Source organism: Delphinapterus leucas, chromosome 16, assembly GCF_059928025.1.
Source record: "Delphinapterus leucas isolate spDelLeu-1000000601 "Yukka" chromosome 16, BTC_Dleu_Yukka2, whole genome shotgun sequence".
Classification (NCBI taxonomy): Eukaryota; Metazoa; Chordata; class Mammalia; order Artiodactyla; family Monodontidae; genus Delphinapterus; species Delphinapterus leucas.
This window is the reverse complement of record NC_143144.1, coordinates 72,792,713-72,819,809: the sequence shown is the minus strand read 5'-3', so window position 1 is coordinate 72,819,809 and position 27,097 is coordinate 72,792,713. Positions and strand designations below refer to the sequence as shown.

General features: G+C 46.0%; 1 protein-coding gene across 1 annotated transcript in view; it reads left to right on the top strand.

Annotated features, from left to right (window-relative positions):
• The window catches only part of GFRA1 (GDNF family receptor alpha 1), a gene marked incomplete at its 5' end in the record, with an annotated part of 66,024 nt that extends 55,515 nt beyond the window's left edge, over positions 1 to 10,509 (top strand). The window contains 2 exons of the mRNA XM_089898208.1: positions 8,493 to 8,546; positions 9,492 to 10,509. Coding sequence (XP_089754334.1) covers positions 8,493 to 8,546; positions 9,492 to 9,647 — 210 coding nt within the window. The remainder of the gene's footprint in view (positions 1 to 8,492; positions 8,547 to 9,491) is intronic.
• Between the last annotated feature and the right edge of the window lie 16,588 nt (positions 10,510 to 27,097).

Sequence of the window (27,097 nt, the reverse complement as noted above, 5' to 3'; positions counted from 1 at the left end):
CATTGCATTCATTTTTAAATCCGAGGAAAGAAGATCATGAGCCAGTTCTATTCAGTATCACATTATCACAAGCCAAATTAGCTTAATCTTTTGTATTTTTCACACCCCTGCCTGAATCCAAGAACATCCAGTATAGGACCGCAGAGAGGCTAAGAAATCATCAACAGCAACTTGGATTTTAAAAGGGCTTCCACCCCGAGTATCACGTTTGATTCGCACAACAATTCGTGAGGTAGGCAATAGTAGGGCGGGGGTTATTGTCATTAGAGGTAATGGTTTAAAAGCTAGGACCAGGACCTTCCTAACCTGTGGTCTTTTTAGCATACCTTATCAGTCAATCTGGCACCAAGAGCAAGTTCTAAATCATAGTAGAAGCTCTCTTCTCTGACCCTCATTTCACCAACTCACCACAGAAGCCAACCTCTCTGGCATTCCCCTGTAAACATCCAATGCCCAAGGCAGGCTGAATGCCCCAAGGGCATTCTCTCCTTCTGCTTACCTGGGCCCCTTGCTCTCTCCAGTGGAGGCGCAGGTTTAAAAGATTCAGGAGCATTTGTTCTCAAACCTTTGGGTGCTGCTGTATTTGGTATTTTGCTTACATAATTTAATTAAATATTACATGAATGATTGAAATAGGAGCACAAAAGAAAGAAAGTTGTTTCAATGAAAACTAGGTTGAATACATTAGAAAAGTTCAAATTCCTTTAAAAAAAATGCCTTTGATTAGGTGTGGCCCAGACAATTCTAAAAGACTGAGAAAAATTGTAAAAATGTAGAAAGATTCTGCACTGAGATCCCTCAGTGGGTGTCAAACAAATGCCATTCCTGTTTTAATGAAACAAAAACTGGAAATTGTAGATTGTAAATGATAGGCGTAGCTTGTGCAGAACATAACCCAGGGAATTCCAATCGGCAAACTCTTTCTTTAAAAAACCTTTTTAAGAAAGTGGCATTGATCATGTATCCAAAAATCAGTGAATGACATTCAAATTCTAAATTAAAATGTTTGATACAATACATACAATGGAATATCATTCACCTTGAAAAGGAGAAAATCCTGTAATATGCAACAACATGAATAAATCTGGAGGACATTATGTTTAGTGAAGTAATCCAGTCACAAGGACAAACACTACATGATTCCATTCATATGAGGTATTTAAAATAGTCAAACTCATGGAAGCAAAGAACAGAATTTTGGTTTCCAGGGGCTGGGGGAGGGGGACACGAGGAGTTGCTGTTCAACAGGTATGTAGGTTCAGTTATGCAAGATGAGTAAGTTCTAGGTCTGCTGTACAACATTGTGGCTGTAGATAATAGTGCTGTGTTGTACACTTCAAAATTTGAGGGTAGACCTCATGTTAAGTATTCTTACCACAATAATTAAAAAAAGAAGCTTCTTGGGGCTTCCCTGGTGGCGCAGTGGTTGAGAGTCCGCCTGCCGATGCAGGGGACGCCGGTTCGTGCCCCGGTCCGGGAAGATCCCACATGCCGTGGAGCGGCTGGACCTGTGAGCCATGGCCGCTAAGCCTGCGCGTCCGGAGCCTGTGCTCCGCAATGGGAGGGGCCGCGGCAGTGAGAGGCCCGCGTACCGCAAAAAAAAAAAAAAAAAAAAGCTTCTAAATTAAAAAATTAGAGACAAATGTGTAATTTTTAAGTGATTTAATGATTTTGCTCTTTAACGTCATTTCTCAATTGACCAATGACCTAAGGGCCCAGCCCCCAGTGCCGTCAGGTAAAAAAGTTTCTACTCTAGGCTTGGCCCTAAGACAGGAAACCATATCACCTTTAAGGCTACGACCACCACACACACACACACACACACACACACACAATCTGGCCTCACTTCATGGAGGCCTTGTCTAAACAGCACATCTGGGATCTGAGCCTGTGCTTCCTTGGGCTAAGGAAGCGTGACTTCAGGCCTCCAGTCCTCTCCCCACCCGTTTTTATGACCAGGCTCGACCTGCCCAGAGCCTGCCAGACTAACTAAACTTGGTACCCAGTGGGCCTTCCTAAACCTGTGCAGGGTGAAACATCTTTACAAGGTCTTCTTAGAGCTTAATGTAATGAAAGCCTTTTGGCTGAGGTTCAGGTAATATGTAGACACAGTGTCTTGGAGGGAGAAGGTAGATGAGACATGGTAGGAAAGCTGCCCAAGAATGATCACCACTCACATCTCACTCTGTCCCTCCTCATAGCCCCTCAGCCCCTCCCCAGCCTGTGCCAGAGCCCATGGGGCTGGCAGAAATCGGCTCAGAGGAAACAGAGCTGAACACAGGCTCTGAGAGACAAACACCCACGCCCAGCGGCTCAGAGTAGACCTTATTTATGTGTCCACTTGTTTTAAGCACTGACTTGACTACACATTATTCAGACCAGTGGTTGCTACCAAGTTCATAGGAAAAGCAGAACTCACCGGGAAGGTGAGTTTCAAAATAGACAGTGACAAGGATTTTAGAAAGACTGGCCAATTGCTTGTGACCAGACCAGAAATAAAACCTCCCCTGGCTCTCCCAAATCCAACAGGCGAAATCCAAAAAGCTGAAAAGAGTATAAGATTACAGCGCACTGAGCACACGACCATTCCTTAGCTTGGATTCACTAAGCAGGCAACTTCTTTTTTCTGTCTTTTTTGTGTGCGTAGAAATTAATTTGGGCAGATATGTGTCTAGTGCACAACAGAATTGTTATGTAGTAAGTTCTACTCATAAAAGTCTATAATCTGGTGAATCCATTTTATTAAAATGCAAAGTGAAAAATGAGAAACTAATAAGTTATCCTTCAAATTAGGTAGACAGCCTTCTTATGTTTTGCCTTACAAGAAACTGTAAGATGCGTAGATTTAAACGGAGAAATGGCTTTCAGTTCTGGACTATTTTGGAAAGAACTCATACAATGGTTTTTCCCTAGCAAAGGTCCAATTTATGCTGCAGAAGAGGCTGGTATGCTGATAAACTGATATTGACAAGGGTGATAGATGCAGCTCGGTACTTAGTACTGGAGAGCAAAGTTGATGGCGTTTTACAGTCTGTGTATTTCTGTTTATTGCTTGTATTCTGTCATTAAGCAAACAGGTTCTTAATATAGCAAATCTCTCTAATCAGTAAAGCAAGGGAGAAGAGAAGCAGAAGCATCATTAATTATGACCATTTGGCTGCGGCCTGGACAATCTGTTGCTATTGGATTGAGCAACTTCCTCTGGTTTTATTTTCTGGAGGTAGAGCAGAAACTGGCTTTTCTTATACATGGAGGAGAGTAGAGAAATGTTCCATGCCCTGCTGGCTGACAGCTGCCTAAAAACCCAAGATTAAACACTGGCTTCTCTACAGAAATGGAGTCCTGGGGCAGCAAAGGCCAGACTGCAAGCGGGTATGCTATTAAGTCTCCAATTCCATAAGCAGAGCAAGTGTGCAGCTCCAAAGCCTGATCTGACCCGAGGCTCGGGGAGAACCCACCGCGGGCAGAACGTGTTGTGTACACGGTGCCCGATGAGTTGGCTTGACTGAGAGCTATGAACTGTATGTGTGCCTGGGCATTCTGTACCGGAGAGCAGTCGGCACCAGGCAGGCTTTCCAAATGCTAATCACAGGGGTGAAAAGCAAGGGAGTAACAGAGGTTAACGGCATCTAATGCATTTATTAACCCTTTAGTGCCAGGGCCTGGGGAGGTCTGGCCACAATTACAGTGCCATGGAAATTCTATTATGCGACATTCCTGGACTTGGGGATTACTGCCAGTGACAGTTTTATGAGACTGCTGCAGGGACAAGGCTTATGAAGAGCCTAAAGAACAAGTTCCCTGGTTTTCCAGAATGACAGCAAAGCTACTGGTTTGTGGATGGTTTCTCCAGTATCCTCTTCACCTTCTCAAGATGAAAACCTTGTGGTACTGCGTTTTGGTGGTGGTGTTTCCCCCAACTCCGAGTCAGGCAGCTTCTCCCATAACCGCGTAACTATGAGTTAGCTGTTACGAAACCCGCTTTCATAAAAGGGATTAAATAATTCGTTTTTCAACATGCTGTAACAATGGTTAAAATTGACTTTTAGAAAAATTGAAATCCATTCTCTTCTCTTCTTTATCCCTGTCTCCTTTTTAAGAGATACGATATTTTAAAGCCACAAACTGTAAGGTTTGGTGCCTAGGTAGGTCTGGGCTGGCCAGGCTCTATGTTGGGCCCCTGCCTGTCCTCTTAATGAGCAGGGCTCTAGAGCTTGCAGACAGGACTTGTTCCATTATTACACCCCTGGTTTTACCCATTTAGGGCTCGGCAGTGGTGCTCTTCCAGTTTCTAACTTGCCTTATACCTTGCAAGATCTCAGAAGTTTTGGTTTTCTTTTTGTTTCTTTAATTTTCCTGGGACAGTCCCAATTTTCATCAACGGAGGCAATGTTTAAAATATGTAAACACTCTTTGCAATAGTTGAATGTGAGAGATGCCCTATAATTTTATCTTCTTGCGTTTATCAGGCCTGACTAGCAGGACAGCGATAGCTTGATGTTTTAAAAAAGGCTCAGGATAAAAGCCTTTAAAATGTGGAAACAGCAGGTTGCTCAGGCTTCTACAAGGGGCTTTAAGAGCCAGATTTTCCTAAGTGGACTTTGGATCTGCATAGGTAGATTTCTGACTCTCGGTGGTCACCCGAGGGGTTCAGACTGAATACAGGACTTATAAGCATGCCGCCAGCTAGACATACGTAGGTGTGAATCCCCAGGCTCTGCCCCTCCATCTGCGGCTTACGAACCCTTAGAGTCACTGGACACCCAGTTGATGCCACTCAGTCCAAGCAGCAGACCCACTGGCCCTCATTTTGTAATATATACCCCAGGTTTGGTGTAGGATTTTAAAAGATCTCATGTCTATGTGCAACCCTTCGATTCTTTTACCCAGGTGCTGCCTGCTATTCCAACAACCACTAACATCTGTTCTTTGCCTTCTAATCACACTCACAGGTGTTAGTGTGGTTCATGCAAAGTTCTGGCGGAACTGGGGGGCTGCTCTTCTTTGCCTCTGCAGTTCTGGGGGGTTTCCCGGCCCCCCAGACCTCTCAATGGGAAGCAGTGTTAATACGCTATGTAGGCAGAGGCTTTTGAGGCCAGTGTGCGTGGACCGCTAAGCCTCTGGAGTGCTAGGTGCTTCTGCTGGGTTAGGAAAAGGTTCGACAGGAGAGAAGGCATTTTCTCAGAGCCTTTGCAGAGGCCTGGTGGTGCACGGTTACATTCACTCAGCGGTTCGTCCTGTTCTGCCCAGCAGAATGGTTCTCAAGGCCAGATGAGCTTGGAGCTGCTGCTTCCACCTTAAGTAAAGCCAGTGGAGATACAGGGAGACAAAGCCAGAGGTTGATAATTTGCTTTAGATACAGGCCAACAGGATGCCTGCTTTGGGGGAAGAAGATCCCAGAGCCTTCACAGACTTGGAGCTGGTCTCAATGTATTTTCTTGTGTGATCAAACAGTCATCCCAGCCATTCTCAGATGGGAGGCAAGAGCATGTCTACCCGATTGTATGACTCTAATCCTGTACAAAGTCGAGCTCTCAGTGACCACTGAGGACCAGAATCTACCTATGTTGATGTAGAGTCCACTTAAGAAAATTGGTTAAGATAGAGACCTTTTCTAGTCCATTGGTGGAAGCCCCCTTTACAATCGTGTAATAGATGGGCATTTTACTAGTACATTAACAGGTCCCTGAAGTGACTAAGTGTAGCTAGTGAGTCTCTCAGATGGTATAGATGATGAGTGATACACTGCACGCTGGTGCTAATCATATAGAACAAAGTAGGAGGAGGCCTACCAGCCCTTGGATGTCTTAGAGGGCACTGCAGTCTAGGACACTGAGGTGGAGCTTAGCTGTGACCACAGCACAGAATTGAAGAAATAACGTGGCCCAGACTAGAAGTCAGGCTGCCGTCTCTGCACGTTTTAGTGAACTTCTTAGTTATGCAAAAGCTCTTAATGAGAGTTGTCTTTTGTAGATTACCGCCTAGAAAAGACAGAATGTGATGTTTTAGGGCCATTTTGGTGTCTGGCACAATTCCAACCTTGAACAGAAATAAAATGTGCAAAGTTCTACATATTATTCTCTACAGGCTACAATGCAATGGACCAGATTTGCTATTAATATGGATTAAAAGTAGGCTTTTGAGTAAGGCTCAATTCCTCTTCTGATTTGCCCTCTGATCTTCTTATACATAACATTTAGTGACCTTTGAATAGCCCAGGGATGCTTCACAGTGTCTTTTTCTTGACGCCTGTTTAAACGTTTCTATTTCATATTCACAGCGGGCATATGCAAATAGAGGTAAAGGTTATGACACCTCCCACGTAGCATTATGGTCAATAAATTATTCCTTGGGTGAACATGCTATCATTTCAGGCTAGCACGTCTTCAACAAGTTGCAAACGTTGTCCTGCAGTAGGCAGCCTGCCAGGGCATTCCCACAGAGCTGGTTGCCCAGATACTCCTAGATTCAGGTGTTTTGCTTAACCAGGGTCATCCTGTCGACAAATGAGTTCTTGGTCTTTCGACGCCAAAGGGCTCCTAGTTTCAGGGGGAGGGGGCTATGGGAGGGATTCTTTGTGTGGCTTTTGGGGGCAGGGGGAGCATGAAGACCCAAGCATGCCAGGGTTGCCTGGGAGAAACTGTAAAGCAGGAAAGAGCACAGTTCCATTCAGGAGTTTCAGAGACTTATCTAAATCTTGACTCTAAAGTAGTTCACTGTGTGCCCTTGGATAAGTCACTTAACTTCTCTGCACTCTAATTTGTTTTCCTTTACAAAACAAGAGAGCTGCACTGGGTTAGCAGTTTTTATTGTAATTGTTTGAGCAATGTAACCTTCCCTCCACCTCAGTTCTCAGGTAGAAACCCAGTGGAAACTTGCTTCATTTGTGAGGAAATAGGGAGCTTAAAGCCCTCACAGCTCAGGAACTTGTAACTGCCCTAAAGCAGTTTTCAATAAAATATGTATTTATTTGTATTGCATAGGTAATGTACATGTATTTTTTTAAAACATCTTTATTGGAGTATAATTGCTTTACAATGGTGTGTTAGTTTCTGCTTTATAACAAAGTGAAACAGTTATACATATACATATGTCCCCATATCTCTTCCCCCTTGTGTCTCCCTCCCTCCCACCCTCCCTATCCCACCCCTTTAGGTGAACAGTATGGAGGTTCCTTAAAAAACTAAAAATAGAACTACCATATGACCCAGCAATCCCACTACTGGGCATATATCCTGAGAAAAACATAATTCAAAAAGAGACATGTACCACAATGTTCACTGCAGCACTATTTACAATAGCCAGAATATGGCACCAACCTAAGTGTCCATCGACAGATGAATGGATAAAGAAGACGTGGCACATACATACAATGGAGTATTACTCAGCCATAAAAAGAAACGAAATTGAGTTATTTGTCGTGAGGTAGATGGACCTAGAGTCTGTCCTACAGAGTGAAGTAAGTCAGAAAGAGAAAAACAAATACCGTATGCTAACACATATATATGGATTCTAAAAAAAAAAAAAAAAAAAGGTCATGAAGAACCTAGGGGCAAGACGGGAATAAAGACACAGACCTACTAGAGAATGGACTTGAGGGTACGGGGAGGGGGAAGGGTAAGCTGGGACAAAGTGAGAGAGTGGCATGGACATATATACACTACCAAACGTAAAATAGATAGCCAGTGGGAAGCAACCCCATAGCACAGGGAGATCAGCTCGGTGCTTTGTGACCACCTAAAGCAGTTTTAAGATGGATGGATCTGGGGTCCGTAATGACCTTCACGATTCCTGAAGGGGACCTGTCTGAAAGAGTCCCTGCCCTGTGCCTTAGCCCCCAAGCACTGAGTGGTTTTCCCACTAGAGGGCAGCCACATGAGCCCCGGACCACATCCGTTTTTGTCATATCACCGTATGCCCAGTGCTGGAAAATAGCCTGGTAAGTGTTTGTGGACTGGAACAACTAATAAACAAATGAACAAACACACAAGCTTCAGGAAGACCTATCTTTATATTACGAATAAATGTGGATTTTTATTGCACCATTTTTACCTAGAAGGCAGTTCCTAAACATTAACTTTCAGAACTATAAATGAGTTCAAAATGTAAATGACTTCAAAATTTTTTCTTTTGTAACCTGTGCAGTGACTTTGAAATGAGGTGGGTACAAACTGAGATGTACTATGTCAAACACACCAAATTTGGAAGATTTAGTATGAAAATAAAAGAATGTAAAGTATCTCGTTAATCATCTTTTATATTGGTTACATGTTGAAATGGTAATATATTGAGTTAAAGAAAATGTGATTAAAATTTTCTTCACCTGTTATCACTTACGTGGTTAGGAGAAAAATTTAAGTTATATGTGGGCTCACAGTTGTGGCTCACATATTTCTGTAAATGGCACGGTCCTAGACAGTCAATCATCAGTAATTACTCTTGCATAGTATGTATGACTGATTTTGTGTGTGTGCGTTTTTGTCTCTTTCCAGGCACAGAAGCTGAAATCCAATATGTCGGGAAGTCCACACCTCTGTCTTTCTGATGTAAGTTGTTTCTTTCTGAGTCTCCCTGCATTTACAGAAACAGAGCCTTTGGGACCCTGGAACAGGATATGATGTGAAGGGCTCAAAGACAACAAGGTTTCAGGTCCAGAAAAAATCTAAGTCACCCTCAATGTCCCTCTGCCGTTTGAGCCAGGTGCAGTCTTCAGATCCTAGTGCCCAAAGTGAGAACCAAGTGTGGACCCCAGGATCCTCATCTCAGAACTGGACCAGCACAAATACCATTGTCCTAGTACCATGATAATCTCTGTGGTCACAGTCACATAGACTTATCTGGCACAAAGAGACATAACAACTCTCACCCCTTACCAGATGTCCTTTGACCTCCACAGCAACCCAGAAGTAGCCAAGGCGGGGCCGCATTACACTCCCCAATCTACAAGTGAGAGGGTGGTTGATTCCGTCACGATCATAGCTCATTGTGGTGGGATGTGGCATAATGGGATTGAGCGGGTGCTAGGGATGGGGATGAAGGAATCAATCCTGGGGAAGGACAGCTGTGCTGACTGGGAATTTGGGAGCCTGGGCTTTGGTCGGGACTCTCTGAAAAGCAGGGCGAGATCCTTCATCTATGAAGTCCATGGTTGAACCAGCCAGTGGAGGGAAAGGCTACTGCCTTCTCTGCCAGTCTCCAATGCGATTTGTGACCCATCTCTGCATGAACTCATACTTGCTTGGGCAAGTTTCCCAAGATGATTCTTCCTGCCCTCCTTCATGATGGAGAGAGAGAGCAAGCATCCCTCCTCGGTCACTGGTGCCCAGAAGGAGAATGGTTCCATGTTGCACTGTTGCTGGGGGACCTTGGGAGTGGGCGTAAAATCTCGGGTCAGCTTTGGTGAGCAGTGAGAGAGAAAGAGTGCGGTAAAAATATGCCTTGATAGAACGAACACATGCAGTCGGTGATAATGAAAACATTCTTTCTTACAGCGTGATTACGAAAAGGATGGTCTTGCTGGGGCTTCCAGCCACATAACCACAAAATCAGTGGCTGCCTCTCCAAGCTGCAGTCTGAGCCCACTGCTGGTCCTGGTGGTAACTGCCCTGTCCACCCTGTTATCTTTATCTTTGGCTGACACATCGTAGCTGCATTTAAAAAACAATATGGACATGTAAAAAGACAAAACCCAAGTTATCTGTTTCCTGTCCTCTTGTATATCTGAAATTCCAGTTTTAGGGACTCAGTTGAGACACTGCTAAAACAGTTTCATCCAACTGGAACTTTTTTCTTTCTTTTTTTTTTTTTTTTCTAAGAAAGCTTCTTGTGATCCTTAGGGCTTATATGGGATCCCCGATACAGTGCTACATTCCAAACTCAGAAGGCTTTGGGGCATGCTGTATTGTAAGGGGACAGTTTGTTGATTTGGCTGTAAAGCAAACTGGGGCCATGTTTTTCAAGAGGACGATGAGGATGGTGATTTTAACAATTTAACTCTGGCCTTCACTAGCTAGAGAAGGAGTTGGTATTTCTAAAGAATCTTCCATATCTCATGTAATAGGTTTTATTTCTGATGACATGACTGCAGCGGTACATGGATGCCAGGTTTTTTTGGTCACAAAGTGAAGATCCTCATCAAGACAATTTGATGGACTTTGTGCAAACAGGCTTGTACCAATGTTCACTTTTCTATATGTACTAGTATTTTCCGTGCTAAGTTTATGTACTGTAAACAGTTCTTCACTCTCCTACAAAAACAAAAAATACCTGTCACATCCCAGTGTCGTGTCTGTCTTCTAGTCAAAATAGAGAGTGAGAGTGGCCATGAGACTTCACAGAACCTTGACCACTGAGACATTTTCCTAAGCCTTACCTGAGTGAGAAGCCCTTAAACTAACAAGGGTCAAATATAGCTGAAGCATCATTCCAATACTCTTTACACGCATGAGGTTATATGTAGAAAAAGAATTTTACTACTAAATGATTTCAACTACTGGCTTTCTATATTTTGAAAGTAATGACATTGTCTTCATTGTTTTTACTGGTGGTTTAATACAAAATTCACGGAGCTTGTTTTCCTCTCATAAGTAGCGTTAACTCCGCTGTTCACGAAGACAGCTCTTCAAAAGCGGGCTCTGCATCACGTTATTGTGGACAGGCAGGAGGACACAGAGCAGGCAAGCGTTGTCTTTTATCATTTCTTGAAACGCAAGCGTGCATACCTGTGAGGAAACCAGCAGCCGCTCGTAAATGTTCTACAATGTCCAGTGGCACCCTTGCCAGTTGACACAGACCAGTACCTTGGTGTTCATGTTACTTGACTGGGACGGGGGTTGGGACTTGCTGCCCTTTCTTCTGAAGCAGATCCATGCCAGGGTACACAGTTCTTTTCCTGAGGATTGTCTTGACTCCCATCTGTCATGGCTTGGCTGCTGTGTAGAGCAGTTTGGTCTGAAGGTCATGGGGAGTCTGCTTGCGCCGTGTTCTGTGTCCTCCATGACAGACTGTGACTGACTCTGCAAAAAAGAGAAAAGGTTTGTGGATCCAGAGGGTCACGAATAAGGTCTGTGGAGCTGAGTTGATTGGCACAGAGTCACAGAACAAAACAGGACTCTGGATATAAGGCATTTGGCTTGTTGCTGCACGTCCTCTTCTATCGTTCTTTTCCTTAAACGAATAGACTCAAAAGTGCACTTTTGAAGTCTGGTTGAGATGGTGAGATTCGAAATCTACAAGGATCGAGTGCTAGTAGCCATGTTTCTTTGAAACTGAATAGAGGCGAGGAGATTCCACCCAATAGAGTATTGGAAGCGTTCGCTTTCTTCCTATATCAGTAGAGGGGTGGAGGGGGGAGACCCACAGTGCACATTACATCCTGATTCCCTTTGCCCATAGATGTTTGCCTTGTAAGAATTAATCAGATTACTAGGGTGGGAAATCTATTAAACCCAAGATGAAGGCATAGCCTTTTAGCTCTATTGGTGTTTGAAGTACATTTATATCCAAATGTTAATAAACATAAATGTATATACTAAGTACCGAGTTTTTTCACTTCAAAATGTTTTCAAGGGGAACTCATCAAACAAATTCAATTAGTGAAAGGTTTCCTAAAGACTCTTCCTTTGAATAAACACATTAAACATGTTGAAATACTTGGAATTCCAGTCATCTGTGAAAGCATATCTCTTACAGAGCATATTTTGTTTTAATTAAGGTATCTCTGTGTATCTACATTGGACTAATTGCATAGAGGTCTGATTCTATGTAATCTACTGTAGAAAGCTATTGATTACCTCTGTAATAAACAGCAGCTCTAATTAGCTTCAGATGACCAAAGAGGAAATAGGAGTTATCAGAGCTAACAAGAGTGGCTTTCAGTGAAGAACCATGGATGTGCAGCACATAAATTAAATTTTGAAAAGCCTCATCTTTTCACCAACACAGATCTCATTTTTCTTCAGAGATAGAAGCATAGGAGAGTTACCAAACCGTCAATTTGAAAATAAATTACTGCTTAAGTAAACAGAGGGAAGGATGTTCCATGGCAACTTGCTAGAGAGATTCTTATAAAATCATGCCAAGCAAGTGTTTCTGCCATTCGGGGTGATCTCAGTTTAACACGGTGCCCCAGAAACACCATCATTTGCCCCAGTACTGGAGCAGGCAAAACCTTTTACCTATCCAGCTTCCTCTGGCAGTGCTAAAAGCAAAAAATGGTTCACTACTTCCTGTCCTGCAGGCCCTGCATGGAAAGTGCCACCAAAATACAAGGGCTGTCTGCTGAGGTTTGGGCCTGTTGGAGAAGGCATCTCATTGTAGTTGATTTTGGCAAACAAAAACAGTAACTTACATCCATGGAGACCGTGGCTCCCAAATCAAGTCTAGCTATGCTCTACTCATTTCAGAGAAAAAAAGGCAAGATTGCCAAACCGATTAGAAGCACATTTTCAGTCCCCTTGATGTTGAATATATTTGACCGAGAGGTGTTTGAGTATCTTTTTAAATAGAGCACACGAAGGAAGAAGGGCACAGTAAGGAGAGGGAATTCAGAATGCCACCTGAATATATTTTTCCATATCTGGTTTTTTTCAAGCCTCTAGTAAAAAAAAGTATAAGTTAAGAATGACATAGATTATTTTTCATTAAGTATAGCAAACTGTATGCAAAGTGTGAAAGGAGTGTGGTTTTCCATTAAAAAAATTTTTTTAAACGATTCTTTATTCTGTAGTAAAAAATGTTTTAGAAGCTACTTCTTCAAGGAAAACAAATACAGGACAGGGCTCCACCAGAGCCGCTGTGGCCTTTGATCTAGTCTACATTAAGATTGTTTCTATCTTGCACATGCTCCGAGGATGGGTTGTCTCCAGCTGCATCCCCATTTCCCACCTGCCTCTTTGTACTCTGAATCAGACACTCCCAAACACTCCATCTGCTGAGCTAGGAAAGTGGGAGAGAGGAAGCGTTTCTAAATCAGTGTTAAGTGCTTGGGAAAAGACATGTAAGAACAGTGAGAGTTTATATAATTAGCAAATTCTGTTCTTAGAATCCAGCAAAAATGTATTTCTGTTGTTATTATTTACAAAACAGTGGCCTCGGAGGAGCTGTCTTTTGGAAAATAAGTTTTCATTCATGTCGTCAGGCATGCACGACTTACTTCAGTCAATAAACTGCGGGCCAGAAAATGACCTGCTTAAATGAATGCACATTTTCTCATTCTCTTTCAAGCTGTTCTTGAGCTCTTAGATTCATACCCCCACGATCTTTGTTGCTTCTGCTCTTTGATAAAACAAATGAGACCATGTCAGACCCATCGTTTCAAGAAAGACCGAAAAGCAATGACAACACACAGGAGTCAGTTACCAATGGCCTGAACATGATGTTGGCCAAAGTGCCTGTCTGCACTGAGTTCGGGGAGTTTGAAGAGATGAGGCAAAATCAAGGTACCGCAAGAGACCACGTGCCCTTGGTGAATGGAGCATGCAGTCTGGTCCAAACAGAAAACTTGTCCCAACAAAACACCCAGAGTTTCTTGAATTAGACACCAGTGCCTTTGTAGGAAGCATGCCAGAGCTAATATCTGGAGGGCAGAGGAAGGAGTTTCTTTTCAGAAATTCTGAAACAGCAAAGCAGCTGGGAATTTGGTTAGGTATCCTTACAAGCTATGTTTTTCTCTCATCCCTGAGATAAGCATCTCGTGTGTAGATCTGATACCTCTTGACTTTGACACAGCTTTTATTCTCAAGTGACCATTTATTTGACCTCTGTTGTCTAGAATTCTTCAAGACAACTGTACCTCTGAAATACATTCTCACTGCAGAGGCCTTAAATCTGTGGGTTTTGCCACCGCCTCCATCCTGGGATGTATTCAGTGGGACATTTTCATTTCCCAAGGATCGTTATCTTAAGATATTAGCGGATTCCCTTCTCTCGCATATCGATTATTGATAACCCCAGTCCCCACCCTTGTTTCTTGTTGCCCGAGTATTTAACAGAGTCCCTTCCCATCAATTCTTCATCGTAATCATTCTAAATTTAATCCTACCCAAATTCATTCTTGTTCTGTCAGATGCCCATCCTGCACGTAACCCTGGCTTTTTGAAGACAGAGAAGTCTCTAAGGAGCCAGGCGATCTGAAGAGGATGCTAATCCCAGAGTAGAAAGTTCATCCATCCAGCCCTCCCCTGAGCTCCCCCTTCTTAGCTCTGGGATTGTCTTGTCTCCTGCCTCCTCGCCAAGCATCCCTTTGTAGTTCCCAGAGCTCTCTGACGAGCTTCTCCTCCCTCCCGGAGACAGCCTGGGTCTTTCAGCGGGATGCACCACCTGCACTCCTGATTGTTCTGAGACCCAGCCCAGAGGGGTGGGGAAGGCACGCCAGCCCTGTTTCAATAAACTGCTTGCAGAGAACCGCAGCCTGTAACAGTCATCGAGCTCCCAGCCCCCTGAGGTCTCCAGGCTCATTTGACCAGCGCAGCTGCGACTTCGGCGGTCTGCCTCTGGCAGGTGCCCATAGCAGCATCTTGTTCCACTGCCACAGGGAATTTATTTTTGCTCAAGGGCAGCTGCCAAACCCAGCACCAGCATCAATAGAAGGTTTTCTCTGATTTTCTTCTCTTCATCCCAGGTCCGGCTGTCTTACCAATCCCCACTTTTCGTTTTGCAGGACGTGCCAAAAGACTGGCCGGAGACCATCAGTCCCTTTCTTCTTTTGAACCTCTCTTCCCGCTCACCCTAACAGCTTCCCTAGCAGAAAGCATGACCCATAGTAGGAAATTAAACACTTCTGGGTGAATGAAAAACTTTAGGACATTGAAGGGTTTCATTCTGAAATACAGTAGCAAGGACTGGCCCATTTGCATCATCTTACGGCACTGAGCTGTTATGCATTGGTGCTGAAGGTGTCCTCCTGAGGTTATTGAGGGTGACCTGGGAGAAAGGGTGAAAAAAAGTGTTAGGATCAATGCGGCTTTGTCTGATGCATTCCCTACCGAGAGGTGGGAAACTAGCATTTGTCCCCAGAAGAGCTGAGCATGACCAGCCAGTCCCAGCAGGCTCATGGCATCCACCAGGAAGGACAGGACCCCAAATGGGGTAGACTTTGTGGGAAATTAGCCAGTGAGTCTACTGATGTTTTAATCTGCCTCAAGTGCAGGATGCTGGCAAGAAAGATGGACCACCCTGCCAGTCCTGACCAACCCCAGGGATGCAGCCTCCGCCAGCATCCTGAGAAGTGAACTCAGGTGCTTAACAATTCAGCACACTTATGGAACATCTACTGTACTTGAATGAAGCTTCATTTGGAGCCGAAGCTCCCGCACGAGTAACTTGAGAATATAGGGCCCTTTGACAGCAGCTTAGGGGAACAACCGTCGTTTCCAGATTGGCAGAATCCTTCACTTTGATATCCTTCGGAGAATCTAAATTCTCTTTATAAATAGTCCGTGAAGCTGTTTTTCAGACTCAGTCTCTAAGAGGTAAGTCCCAGTCCACATGCGTACAACCCACCCAGCCTACCCGTCGTGAAGCAGGCAGATACACCCACCCTCAGCCTGTGCCCGCAAGGCCGCCATGGAGAGCCCAGTGGGGTCACCCCTCTGATCCTCAGAGGGCCGTGAGCACGGCCAGGCCTGTAGGCCAGTGGAAGTCCCAGCTGTCAGGGACCAGTCGTGGTGCTGGTGGGAATGGGAGACACCAGAACTGTCCGCCAAACATAACACAGATCTTAGAACCAGAGTAAAGTAGGATGAGGAATTGGAGCACCCAGTAGATGCCCGGGTGTAGGAAACGCAGGCTGGTAGAAGTCGGTAAAGGCCTGTCGTCTGTCAGCCAGTCTGCCGGGCGTCTGCAGGTCCAGGGGAAGGTACTCGGCTTTCTTGGCACCAGTGGCGCTTAAAGCTCTATCGATAAAGCTCCCTCTCTCTTTCTGTGTCGCAACTGCTGCAGGGCTGTATGATCCAGCTTTACCTTCCTGGCACGCAAAGCATGCTTGATCCGGAATTTGGTTTTTCTATCTTTTAGCTTTAGCTGAAGGCATTTCTGAAATGGGGGCGGGGCGGGGGGAAGGAGAATGGAAGCCATAGAACCAAATCACAGATTGCCCTGCCTTATTTGGTGTGGCCTCCCAGTAATCAGACACTTCTGATGCGCTTTTCTGGATTCAGAAATAGCAGATTGTCCTCAGAGGGTTGAAGAAATGATTTCAGAAACCTGAAATGCAGGGCCTTATAGTTCTCCTAATTATCTGTCTTTTCTCTTTTCTCCCTTCTCTCCCCCAAGGGAGGTGGGGAAACGCTTTTTACCAGAGTTTGCTTTAAAGAGTTTTCTCATCCTCTGTGCCTTTTCCCTTGATATTGAAATTATTTTCTCTTGTTTAATCCAGCTCCTGCTGAGAAGCTGTGTGAGCTGTAGGAAGTAGGGTTGTTTTGCTGTATCTTTTGGACGGTGTTGCATTCTTACTCTTAACCCGAGGGTACGTCTCAGTTGTGTTTGTTCTGTTTCATGCAAGTTAACAGTACAGGTGGAAGAGAAGAAGGATTCTGGTGTTTAGGATCATTTTAGAATTCTGTCCTGGGAGGGGGGTTCAGACCCTCAGCCTCACCAGAGCTGGGGTGAAGGGGTGGAGTGAGCCCCGCTGAAGCCCCCAGTTAGGAGAGGATACGGGTGAGCAGCTTTCTTTCCGGTCGCCATTTTATATTGTGTGTTGCCTGAGTTTTCCACATGTAGAAGATAACGCGTTTATTTCATCATCTCGTGTACCTGCTTCCTGAGGAACCTGGATGTTCTCCTGGGGTCCTTCCCTCACGGCTTCCTCACACAGCTGTTTTGCAACGTGCTTTATTGCCGTCACCCACGGAAGACCACCTCCACGCAGAAGTACACATTTTGTTCTTTGGACTTTGGAAGTAGTTTTGTGATGTTTAAGTTTTCTGTTAGCATATTGCCTAAGCATTGCAGAATATACGTACGTAGTCCCTTCAGCCGTCTCCCTCACCCCAGAATATCCTAATAAACGTTGTTTTCTTTCTTAAAAAAATGATTATTGTGTCTTCTTCTTTTATCTTAATTCACTGGAAAGTGATTTTGAAATCTCCAAACACTAGAAATCCCCAGTGTCAAGACATTGAGGGGTGTCTGGTCCTGTGGGTGTAGGATGTTTAGCAGCATCCCTGGTCTCTACCCACTAGATGCCAGTGGCAACTTCTCCCCTCTGCCAAAGACAATGTCAAATCCCTAGGAGGGGGAGGCAGCAACAAGGCCCGCCTTGTTGAGGCCACTGTTTTAGACCCAGCCTGACAGCTCATATGTGCAATACCAAGGAACTAGGTTCTCGTGTAGGGCCACGGCTGATAATTATCTCATGTCTTCAACATGCAGTTTTATATTGAGAGGATAGAGTGGGTGGGTTCTCTCGTTACTATATGTGTATTGAATTATTTGTATAAACTTAGAAATAGTGTTTTGATAAAAAGTAAAGACAGAGTGAGCCATTTTCTTACTTCCAGCATCCAGCTCAGTGGCTGGCAAGGAAGAATCACTTTATATCACATGAGGCCAGATTTTCTCTTTTAGAATTAGCATCATGATCATGGTTGCTCAAAATATGACTCCCCCACTTCCCTGGGGGAGTTTTCATTTCTGGCACCTTATCACCTCCAGGGTTTTTAAGGGGAATTATTAAAACCCAAATCGCAGTAATTAACTTCACCATTGTCGTTTGCTTCAGTCTGAAAATCGCAGCCCACTCAACCGCAAGAAGACCTTGCTGTTTTGTAGGACAGAAGCCTGTGTTTCACTTGAGATTCTGTAGAACACTTTTGTTCTTTGTGATTTTTCATTCAACTGGGTTTTCCTACTCCCTTGCTTTCTGAGCTGCTTTCAATTGACCAAGTTTAGGATGACTTCTGCCAAACTCCACAGCTTGGATCCAAAGTTTGTGAGCCTTTGGAGCTGGGCTTGGTATTTCAAAGGTATAGCAAAACCCTAGATCCCAACATCTTACCCGGCTCTGGGTTGCTAAGCAGAAATCTCTAAGCTTAGTCGCAGGGAAGTGAACCTCTCCTGCCAGCGGCAGTGGGCTGGCCCCAGGAAGGGAAGGACTCTGATGTCCCCTGAACCATCAAACAGAAAGGGGGAGGGAGTAGTACTCTGGGGACCTGGAATTTCCTCCCACAGTCCCCAGTATTCTGATCGCCTCCCTAATACAACCAAATCTCAGCATGCAAGTGATAGAAATTTTAGGAGCTGGAACGAGAAATGACTAATAAAACCCTGAGAGGAATGCCAAGAAAGTGAATAAAAACTGTGACAGAAACCAGATACAAGACTGCTTGTGTGTGATGATATAAATAAAGCATAAACGAAAACACAATGATGTGAAAGATACGAGCAGGAGTATCCATAAAAGTCACATAAACTGGCAGTGCTGGCTGCACTGATGGGTTTTATCCTCGTGACGAGTTCTCCCATCCAGGCTGGTAGACAAAGAATTCACCATTTTTCAAAGATAAAGTGAGCGCTTGGCCTGAGAAAACCTTGGGCGGGTACATTAAAAACGGCAATCTTGGGCTTCCCTGGTGGCGCAGTGGTTGAGAGTCCGCCTGCCGATGCAGGGGATGCGGGTTCGTGGCCTGGTCTGGGAAGATCCCACATGCCGCGGAGCGGCTGGGCCCGTGAGCCATGGCCACTTTGTGCTCCGCAAGGGGAGAGGCCGCAACAGTGAGAGGCCCGCGTACCGCAAAAAAAAAGGGCAATCTTTTTTAGAAAACTGTTTGACAATATGTATCATAATTTTAAATCTTCATCCCTTTTGAGCCAACAATTCCACTGTAAGGAATTTACCCTGCGTTCGTACACAGTGTGGCAAGATCCATGCAAAAGGATTTTCATCGCAGAATAGTTTGCAATAGCAAAACACTTGAAACGACTTGAATGTCCATCCACAGTGAACTGGTGAAAGAACTCATGGTGCATCTGGATAAGGGAATATTATGCAACTTTTTTTTTTTAACCAATCATTTTAAAGAATAAAAAATAAAGTAAGCTGAACTGTGCAATGGCTGGAACCCAGCTCAGGGTTTGGCCCCTGCTCTTTGGAAGAAAGAGGCAGATGCGGCCATGGCTCAGTGCATGCTCAGGACTAAAGGTTCCTACTGCGTCCAGCAAAGCCCCGCAGAGTGAGTGTCTGCCCCGCAGAACCTCTTCAGAGATGAATTTCTGCAATTTGGGGAAGAAGCACCTCACGGGCTCTGTGTACACGGTGTGCATAGGAGGATTTTTAAATAATTGCTCACTCTGTGGTTGGTGACACAGGATATGAGTCCTCTCTACGCAGGGCCCACACAGCCCAAGGGGAGACGGGGTCAGCTCCTTTGGTGGCCGGTGTGGCAAGGGTTAGCCCACCCTGTGGATTGTGCCCTCAGAACACTCATGACAATAACAGCTAGTGGTACTGGGTGCTCACCACATGCCCCCCACGCCAGGATGAATGGGCTCTGCGTACATGACCTCATTCAGCCCTCACAACTCCCAGGTAGAATTAATCTAATTTTGCAACGAAAGCAACTGAGGCAAGAGAGGGCAAGTGACTGATGCAAAGTCAAACAGCTAAGGGCAGCAGAGCGGGACTGGAATTCAGTGTTTTGATGCCAGTGCCCATTCAAACTCTGCCCTGCAGCCTTGTGGGGAAAACTCTCCTGGCTTCTGAGTTGGAAAGCTCACAGAGCCAACCGCATCCCCACTTCATTTCCCTCTACCCACACTTGGGGCTGTGTTATGAGAGCAGCCCAAGCTGACATATTGCAGCGTGCATTTGTCTTCAAAAGATAATTACATTACCTCCCTCGCCTTAAGGAAAAGAACAGCAGATTAAAAAAGAAATGTGACAAGCCATCTGAGTGCCAGGACTGCTCCCCTGAGAGTCCCACTTCCATCTCGGTCCCTCACTCTAGACATGAAACCAATTAAAGTCGTTGCAACATACGCAGTTAACACCAAGTGACAAAAGCCTGCCTAACTGCTTTAAAGATCTAATTTACCCACAGACTGTGCCCAGAAAAACATGGCTGGCCTGTTACTGTGCAACTTTGGAAGCACTTGACTCAGCTCCAGCTCTGAGGGGTGTCCCGTCACCCTCCTCAGAACCTCCCCCCGCCCTGGCAGCTGTCACTTCTGGGCCTCCTCTGTCTTCAGTACAATGATGGTGGCCCCAGAGAACCGGCTCTTGCCACTGGGGACGTGGTGAGGGCAGGAAGCAGACCCCTGGCAGGGGGGTTGGCTCAGGAAAACCATTTAGTCCTTCGTACCCATCTTGCCCTAAATGCTGACCTCTCCCACTTCTGCCCGACAGCTGGAAGCTGTAGGGGAAGAGAGCACATCGCTTTGGCAGCCCTCATCTGGAGAACTTCTATCAAACTGTTGCCCTCATCTTATCTCAGGACCGGGGCAACTACTTTTGAAGTGGCCAGACCAAGATCGGTGATGGAAAGTGGGTTTTATTCCTTGGTTTGCCAGGATTTCTTTCCAAACTCCGGGAAAGGATCTTCAGAAAGAAAATGTTACCAAATTGAGAAGAAAATGGACAACAGGCAGAAAGAAAAAGGTGGTTCCTGCAATGCATGTTCCTCATCTAAGTTTGCTTCCCTTCCAGTCCATTGAGGATAAATCCCTGTCCCCCTCCCTCTGTCTGTGGGTACCAGTATCAGAACAGGAAAGCGACCACACTTTGATGCAAAGCCCCTTTGTTTTCATTCTTCCAAAACATTTCTGTCCCTGGAAGATCCCTAGGGTATTCAGACAGTATCTCCTTAACTTGCAAGGGCTTTACAGTTTGCCAAGCTCCTTCACACACGTTCTCCTTCCATTCTCCCACTGGCGGGTGGGGAACTAGTTGATCACCCCCATTTTATGGATGTGGAAATGGAGGCCCAGAAAGGCCCTTATCGGGTGAGTGGCAGAGGAGCCCCTGCAGCTCGGCAGCTCTCACTCATCCCCCCACCGTGTGACCTTCTCCTTAGCTTCCTGTCTCTTTGCCGGCATCTTCCCGCTCACTGGGAAATTGCAAACTATTTTAACGGACTCTCAGTTTTTGCCGAGCGCATCTAGAGTGTCTTTTTTTAAAATTCCACTGAGTTTTTCACGGCAGTTTTTAGAAGGTATTACGTGTTCTTTGAATAACGCCTTCTGTAATCTAGGGATAGCCAGATCCAGATCCTTTGCGCCTGTCTGCTGGGCGGCCTTGCTCTGTGCTGTTCACTGGTTCAGAAGCCTCAGCTGTGATGGACCAGCAAATGCAGCAGAGGCAGGGGATGGTGGCTTCCCTGCTGGGGATGGTGGCAACCTCAATAAAATGCCTCAAGGTTGCACACCAAGACCAAGGTGTGTTTTGGGCGGGGGTGGGGGGTGGGGGGTGGGGGGTGGGGGGGGCAGGTGACGAGGGCAGTGCCTGTGCTGCCCTCTGGTGGACCTGGTTACCTCTAGGTACTGATGAGCTGGCCTTGCCCTGCCCTGCAGGGACCCCCTGCATTCAGCATGGCCTCACCCTCAGAACTCAGCGCTCACACAAAACCCCCAAAGCCCAGATTGCTCAGGCACCAACCAGGACCTCCAGGTCTGCCACAGCACCCCACTACCCAAGCACCACCCCCCATATCGACTCCATTTCTAGTTTGGTCCCTGTTTGCCCCTTGCCTTTGCACATCTCCAGTAGAAGACCTGTATTTCCCTGCATCCTTCATTCACTGAGTACTTACTCTTCTAGGTAATGCTGACCATCCCTTTGGATCTTTGCAGCAGCGCTGAGACAGGTGCTGCTGTCCCAGTTTTGCCAATGAGGAAATCAACTTAGGGGTTAGGTAACTTGGCAAAGTGCCCTAGGTCCAGGAGACCCCAGAATTCAAACCCCAGCAGCTCAGCTCGAGGGTCTGCCTTATAACCAAGGTGTTATCCTGCAACCGCCTGGCTCCAGAAGTGGCTTCCTGCAAATCACATCATTTTGCAAAGCCACAGAGGGATCAGGTCTTTAAGGAAACCTGAGGTTTTAAACTGGTGATCCTCTTGTCATGTGAAAAATCAATGTATGTGTTTGGATTTTTTGTCTTAATTTGGGATTTACTGACAACGAAACAGAATGTCTTTTAGGCAATGAATGAAATGGTGACATTTTCATGAGTTCTGACTCCAAATTGCCTGTGTATCTTCACAAGTGGCTCCCCTGCCCGGGAAGGCTCGGTCTCTGTTCCTCTGCTCTTTCTTGCTGTCCTGCCCTCTTTGGAGAGCTCCTTCATTGCCAGGCTTCAGTTGCCACCTGGAGTGACGACCCAGGGCTGTCTTCCCTACATCCAGTATTTCCCACCTCCCTGGGAAGAGCCAGCCCCCTCCTCGAGCCAGCCTGCCCACAGAGGAGTCCTCCTCCCTCCACCTCCTCTGACCCACTGGGTTTCCTAACATAGGTCAGCACTTACTCTGTGCCAAGCATCCTTCCCGGCAGAGGGGATGGGGTGGGGGATGGGAGAGGACATGCCTTTCTTCTCATTGGGCTTACACAGTCGTGGGAGGAGAATTTATGACGGTGAACAAATAAAATGTGAGCTGGCCAGTGTTCTCGGTCTACTCATCTGTAAAATGAGGATGATAATGGCACGTACATCACAGGGTGGGCCTGAGGATTATGTGAGCTAATTCAGGCAAGGTGCCTATGGTGTGGGCACGCAGTAAAGCACTAAATACATGGGAAGTGGTTATTACTTTGAAATAAATAGGGTGTGATGATGAAAGGGACTGGGGCGTGGCTTTAACCTGGGTGACCAGAGGATGGCTCTTTTTTTTTTTTTTTTTTTTTTTGCGGTACGCGGGCCTCTCACTGTTGTGGCCTCTCGCATTGCAGAGCACAGGCTCCAGACGCGCAGGCTCAGCGGCCATGGCTCACGGGCCCAGTCGCTCCGCAGCATGTGGGATCTTCCCGGACTGGGGCACGAACCCGTGTTCCCTGCATGGGCAGGCGGACTCTCAACCACTGCGCCACCGGGGAAGCCCCAGAGGATGGCTCTTTGAGGAGGTGTCCTCAGATATAAAGCCTAAATGTTAAGAAGGCACCAGAAGTGTGGAAGGAGTGCTCCAGGCAGGGGAACAGCGGTGTCAAGGTCGGGAGGTGGGGATGAATGTGGTGCATTCATTTAAGAAAGAAAAGTCAGTCCAGGGAGGCTGGAGGCTGGCGTGGAGGGACTGTGGAGAGATGGGGAGGCTGGAGAGGGGGTAGGGACCCATGCACCGGGAGAGGGCACAGTGCTGTAGGCAGGAGGGCTCCCCATACCCACGCGGCCAGCAAAGGGACAGAGAGAACAGTCAGGGCTGGTACAGGACCTGTGCAAGAGAGGGTGGGGCACGTTCAGTGGGTAAGAGGAGTGGAAGGGATTGGGAGGTAGGAGTGATGGGACTCGATGCCTGTAGTGAAAGGTGAACAAGCATAGCTCCCAGGTTGGGCTTAAGCAGTGGGGTGAATGGTGGCCCCTTTGCAGAGGACATGTGAGGGAGTCACAGGTTCCCAGAGGGTGGGGAGAAAGGCATCCAAACTTCTCCTGTTATGTATGGTGCCTGCACACCCCCGACCAGTGCTGGCCTCAAACCCCAGCACTCTCGGTGATGGCTGTCCCTCTCCTTCCCCGCCGGCCTCCATACCTGATTGGCCAGCCCGGCTTTGCCTTCCCTTTGTCCACCCTGCTGTTCTGTTCCTGCTGCCTCCCCCCACCCCCACCCCCACCCCCGCAGGGGAGGGATCTCACTTGCCTTGAGCCTCCAGAGGTTCCCTGTCCAGCCTGGACAGTTTCTCCGAAACTCCACTGTAACCAGCCACTGGCTCCAGCTACCTCTCAGCTTTCTCCGCTGCTGTCCTGATTAAGCGGAGCCCCTCACTGCCTTCTATCCCTCCACCTCCCACCTGTACCTACCGCTGCCTCTTGCCCATCCTGCCGCTGCCCCGGGAAGCCTTCCAAGTCACTCCAATTTGCAAGGAGTTCTCCACCTTTGGGGCGCCCACAGCTCTCACGGCCCACCTCACTCACTCCTGTGCTCACGTGTGACCTTGCAGTGTCTCTTAGTTCTGTGTACATGAACCTCCCCTCCCCAGCAAGGCTTTAAACACCCCCCAAAAGTGAGGATAGGCTCCTCTTGTATCACGAATGGGTGCTGGAGAGTTCTAGAACTAAAGTTCTTGACCTCTCTGAGCCTTCGTTTCCCCAGCTGTCAAGTGGGATAAATAATAGAACCTACCTCAGGGGGTTGCTGTCAAGTTCCCGTGTTGGCAATGGCTCCTGCCATAAAGATAATGACAACAAAAATTAGTGATGACACTGACAGTCAAAAATGAAGGTGACACTGGGACCCAGGCTAGGCACATAGTGGGGATCTGAGCCCATGTAGACTTGGTCTTGAAAGGATGTATGAACTGAGTTTCCCCCAGGCTCCTTCCTTCCTACCCTTATCAAATTCTGAAAGCCTGCCATGTGGTGGACACTATCTTTGGGAAACAAAGAAATATAATCCCTCCCCTGCTGGGTGTTTAGGTTCTTTTCTTTCTTCCCTCTGTCCTGGCCTGAAGCATGCAGACTTCACAGAGGCAGGAGAGAGCCTGGTTCACACCAGGGAGGCCATTCCATCAGATCTACATTTGAAACTCACAACAGAGTCTATGACATCCAACAGGACAGCTTATTAATGGGATTTAGAGTCTTCTGGGTTACAATGCCTCATATACCCCCTCCATTTATCTTGCTAGGAGAGGGTGAAGTCTTCAAAGGACATCTGAGTCCTTTCCTACCATACGCTAGATTCTTCTAAGACAGGGTCCTACCCTAGTGATGTGTCTGCACGTTTACCCAGCCAGTTGGATGGCATTGCTCCAGGACTTGATAGAAAAGAGCCACTTATGCATCTACTCATTTCCTGTCACTTAATCGACATTATATAGGAGTTCATTGATGTTCCCTTAATCTTTTGTGAAGAGTTAAAAGAGTTTCAAATCTAGTCAAACTCAAAACTAGTTTATTTGCCTTTTATGATGATTGAAATGATGCACACTGTAAAAAACCTTATGTTCAACACTCAGTGATATTAATTTCACTTGACTTCATGACTTAAGGTCAAATATGTTAATCAAAGCCGTCATCATTAGCACAGTTTCCTTTTCTATTAAGCAATTATGATGGCTTACTATTAATGAGTCGTGAAGTTTTAATAAATTTTTGCTGCTGTGAAATTGCAAAACAGTAATTATGACACATATTGTATGGATGGCTTGTTCCACGATGTCAATTGGCCTAATGTTGGTAAAAATGAAAAAGAACGTTAAGTAATTAATTAGTTTCCTCCATGAAACCAAAATAAGTCTTTACCATAGAGGTAAATGAAAGAGAAATGAAGAGCCTTCTGCTGTTATTAGTGAACTGCTAAACAGTGGGACCTAGCCACTCAAAAAGACCCAATCCCCCCAAAATAATATCTTGACTTAAGCTGGAGGAGAAATAACTTTGCAAGAATTTCTTGTGTTGGGCTTCCCTTGTGGTGCAGTGGTTGAGAATCTGCCTGCCAATGCAGGGGATACGGGTTCGAGCCCTAGTCTGGGAAGATCCCATATGCCGCGGAGCAACTGGGCCCGTGAGCCACAACTACTGAGCCTGCGCGTCTGGAGCCTGTGCTCCGCAGCAAGAGAGGCCGAGATAGTGAGAGGCCCGCGCACCGCGATGAAGAGCGGCCCCCGCTCGCCACAACTAGAGAAGGCCCTCGCACAGAAACGAAGACCCAACACAGCCAAAAATAAATAAATAAATAAATAAATTTATAAGAAAGAGAGAATTTCTTGTGTTGAAGTCAATATTTCTGGCATGGGGCTGATTATATGACAGTATGGGGCAGGAGGAGGATTCTGAAATAAAATTAAATGTTGATACACATGGATTGATGGAAGTGGGATCAAAGAATTACTGTCTCAAAGCTGACAGAGGTCTGGTGAGCCTAAGATAGAACCAGAGGCAAGCCTTCAACACCCACAACAGCAGTTCTCTGAAGGGCTCTTAAGAATCCCTAGATGATTATGTTGAAATGCAGATTCCTGGGCTCTGCCCCCCAGTAAGTCTGAAATAAGGTCTAGGCATCTGCATACACTCAGGATTATTCTGATACAGATGGTCTCTGACCCACACTTTAGGAAATAATGATCTAGAAGCCCAAAGCCACAATTCTATAAAACTATATAGGGAGTCAGAATTCTCACTGAACAAACACTTATGTGTCAGGCCCCATAATAAGCACTCGCTTATACATTTTCTGGGTTAAGTTTACAATTGAATAAGAAAGGTATGATCTGTATGTAAATAACAAATATATCATCATCTAAGATTTCCTGAACACTTACTTGTCATGTGCCAACCACAGAGCTGAGTATTTTATATGCATAATTGGATCTGACTTCACTCCATTCCAATTTACAGGTGTGGAAGCTGAGACACAGAGAGGCTAAGTAATCCTCATCCTGGTTTCAAAATCAAGAAAACAGGATGCCTTTGCCCTGCTAACAAATACTCTGGATCATCCATCCATCCATCCATCCATCCATCTACCCACCCAAAAGATATTTATTAAGCACCTACTATGCTAATCGAACTAGGCACTAGGAATACAGTAGTGAACGAGAAAATGTCCCTGTCATCTCGATACTGACATTCGAATGGCAGAGTGGGAAAAGTGGTAGAGATGCAAACAAACAGATACGTGAATAAACAGGCAACAAAAAAAAAGAGAAATAAGATTATGATAAGTGCTATGTAGAATCTTAAAATAGGGAGCAGTGCTGGGGAAACTGGAGGACTACTTTGGCTTGGATGACTTCCCTGAGGAGGTGACATTTGAGCCGAGACCTGAGTGACAAGAAGTTCTGGAGGAAGGGCATCCCAGGAAGGGAGGACAACTTGTGCCGAGACCCAAAGCTGGGCCTTGGTGTGCTCATGACACAGAGGGATGGTCATTGTAGCCAGAGCAGGGCGGGCTGGTGGTGGAGGGCTAAATAAAGCCCCAGGGCTGCACACCTAGTTCTTCAGAATCTTCACCACCTCCA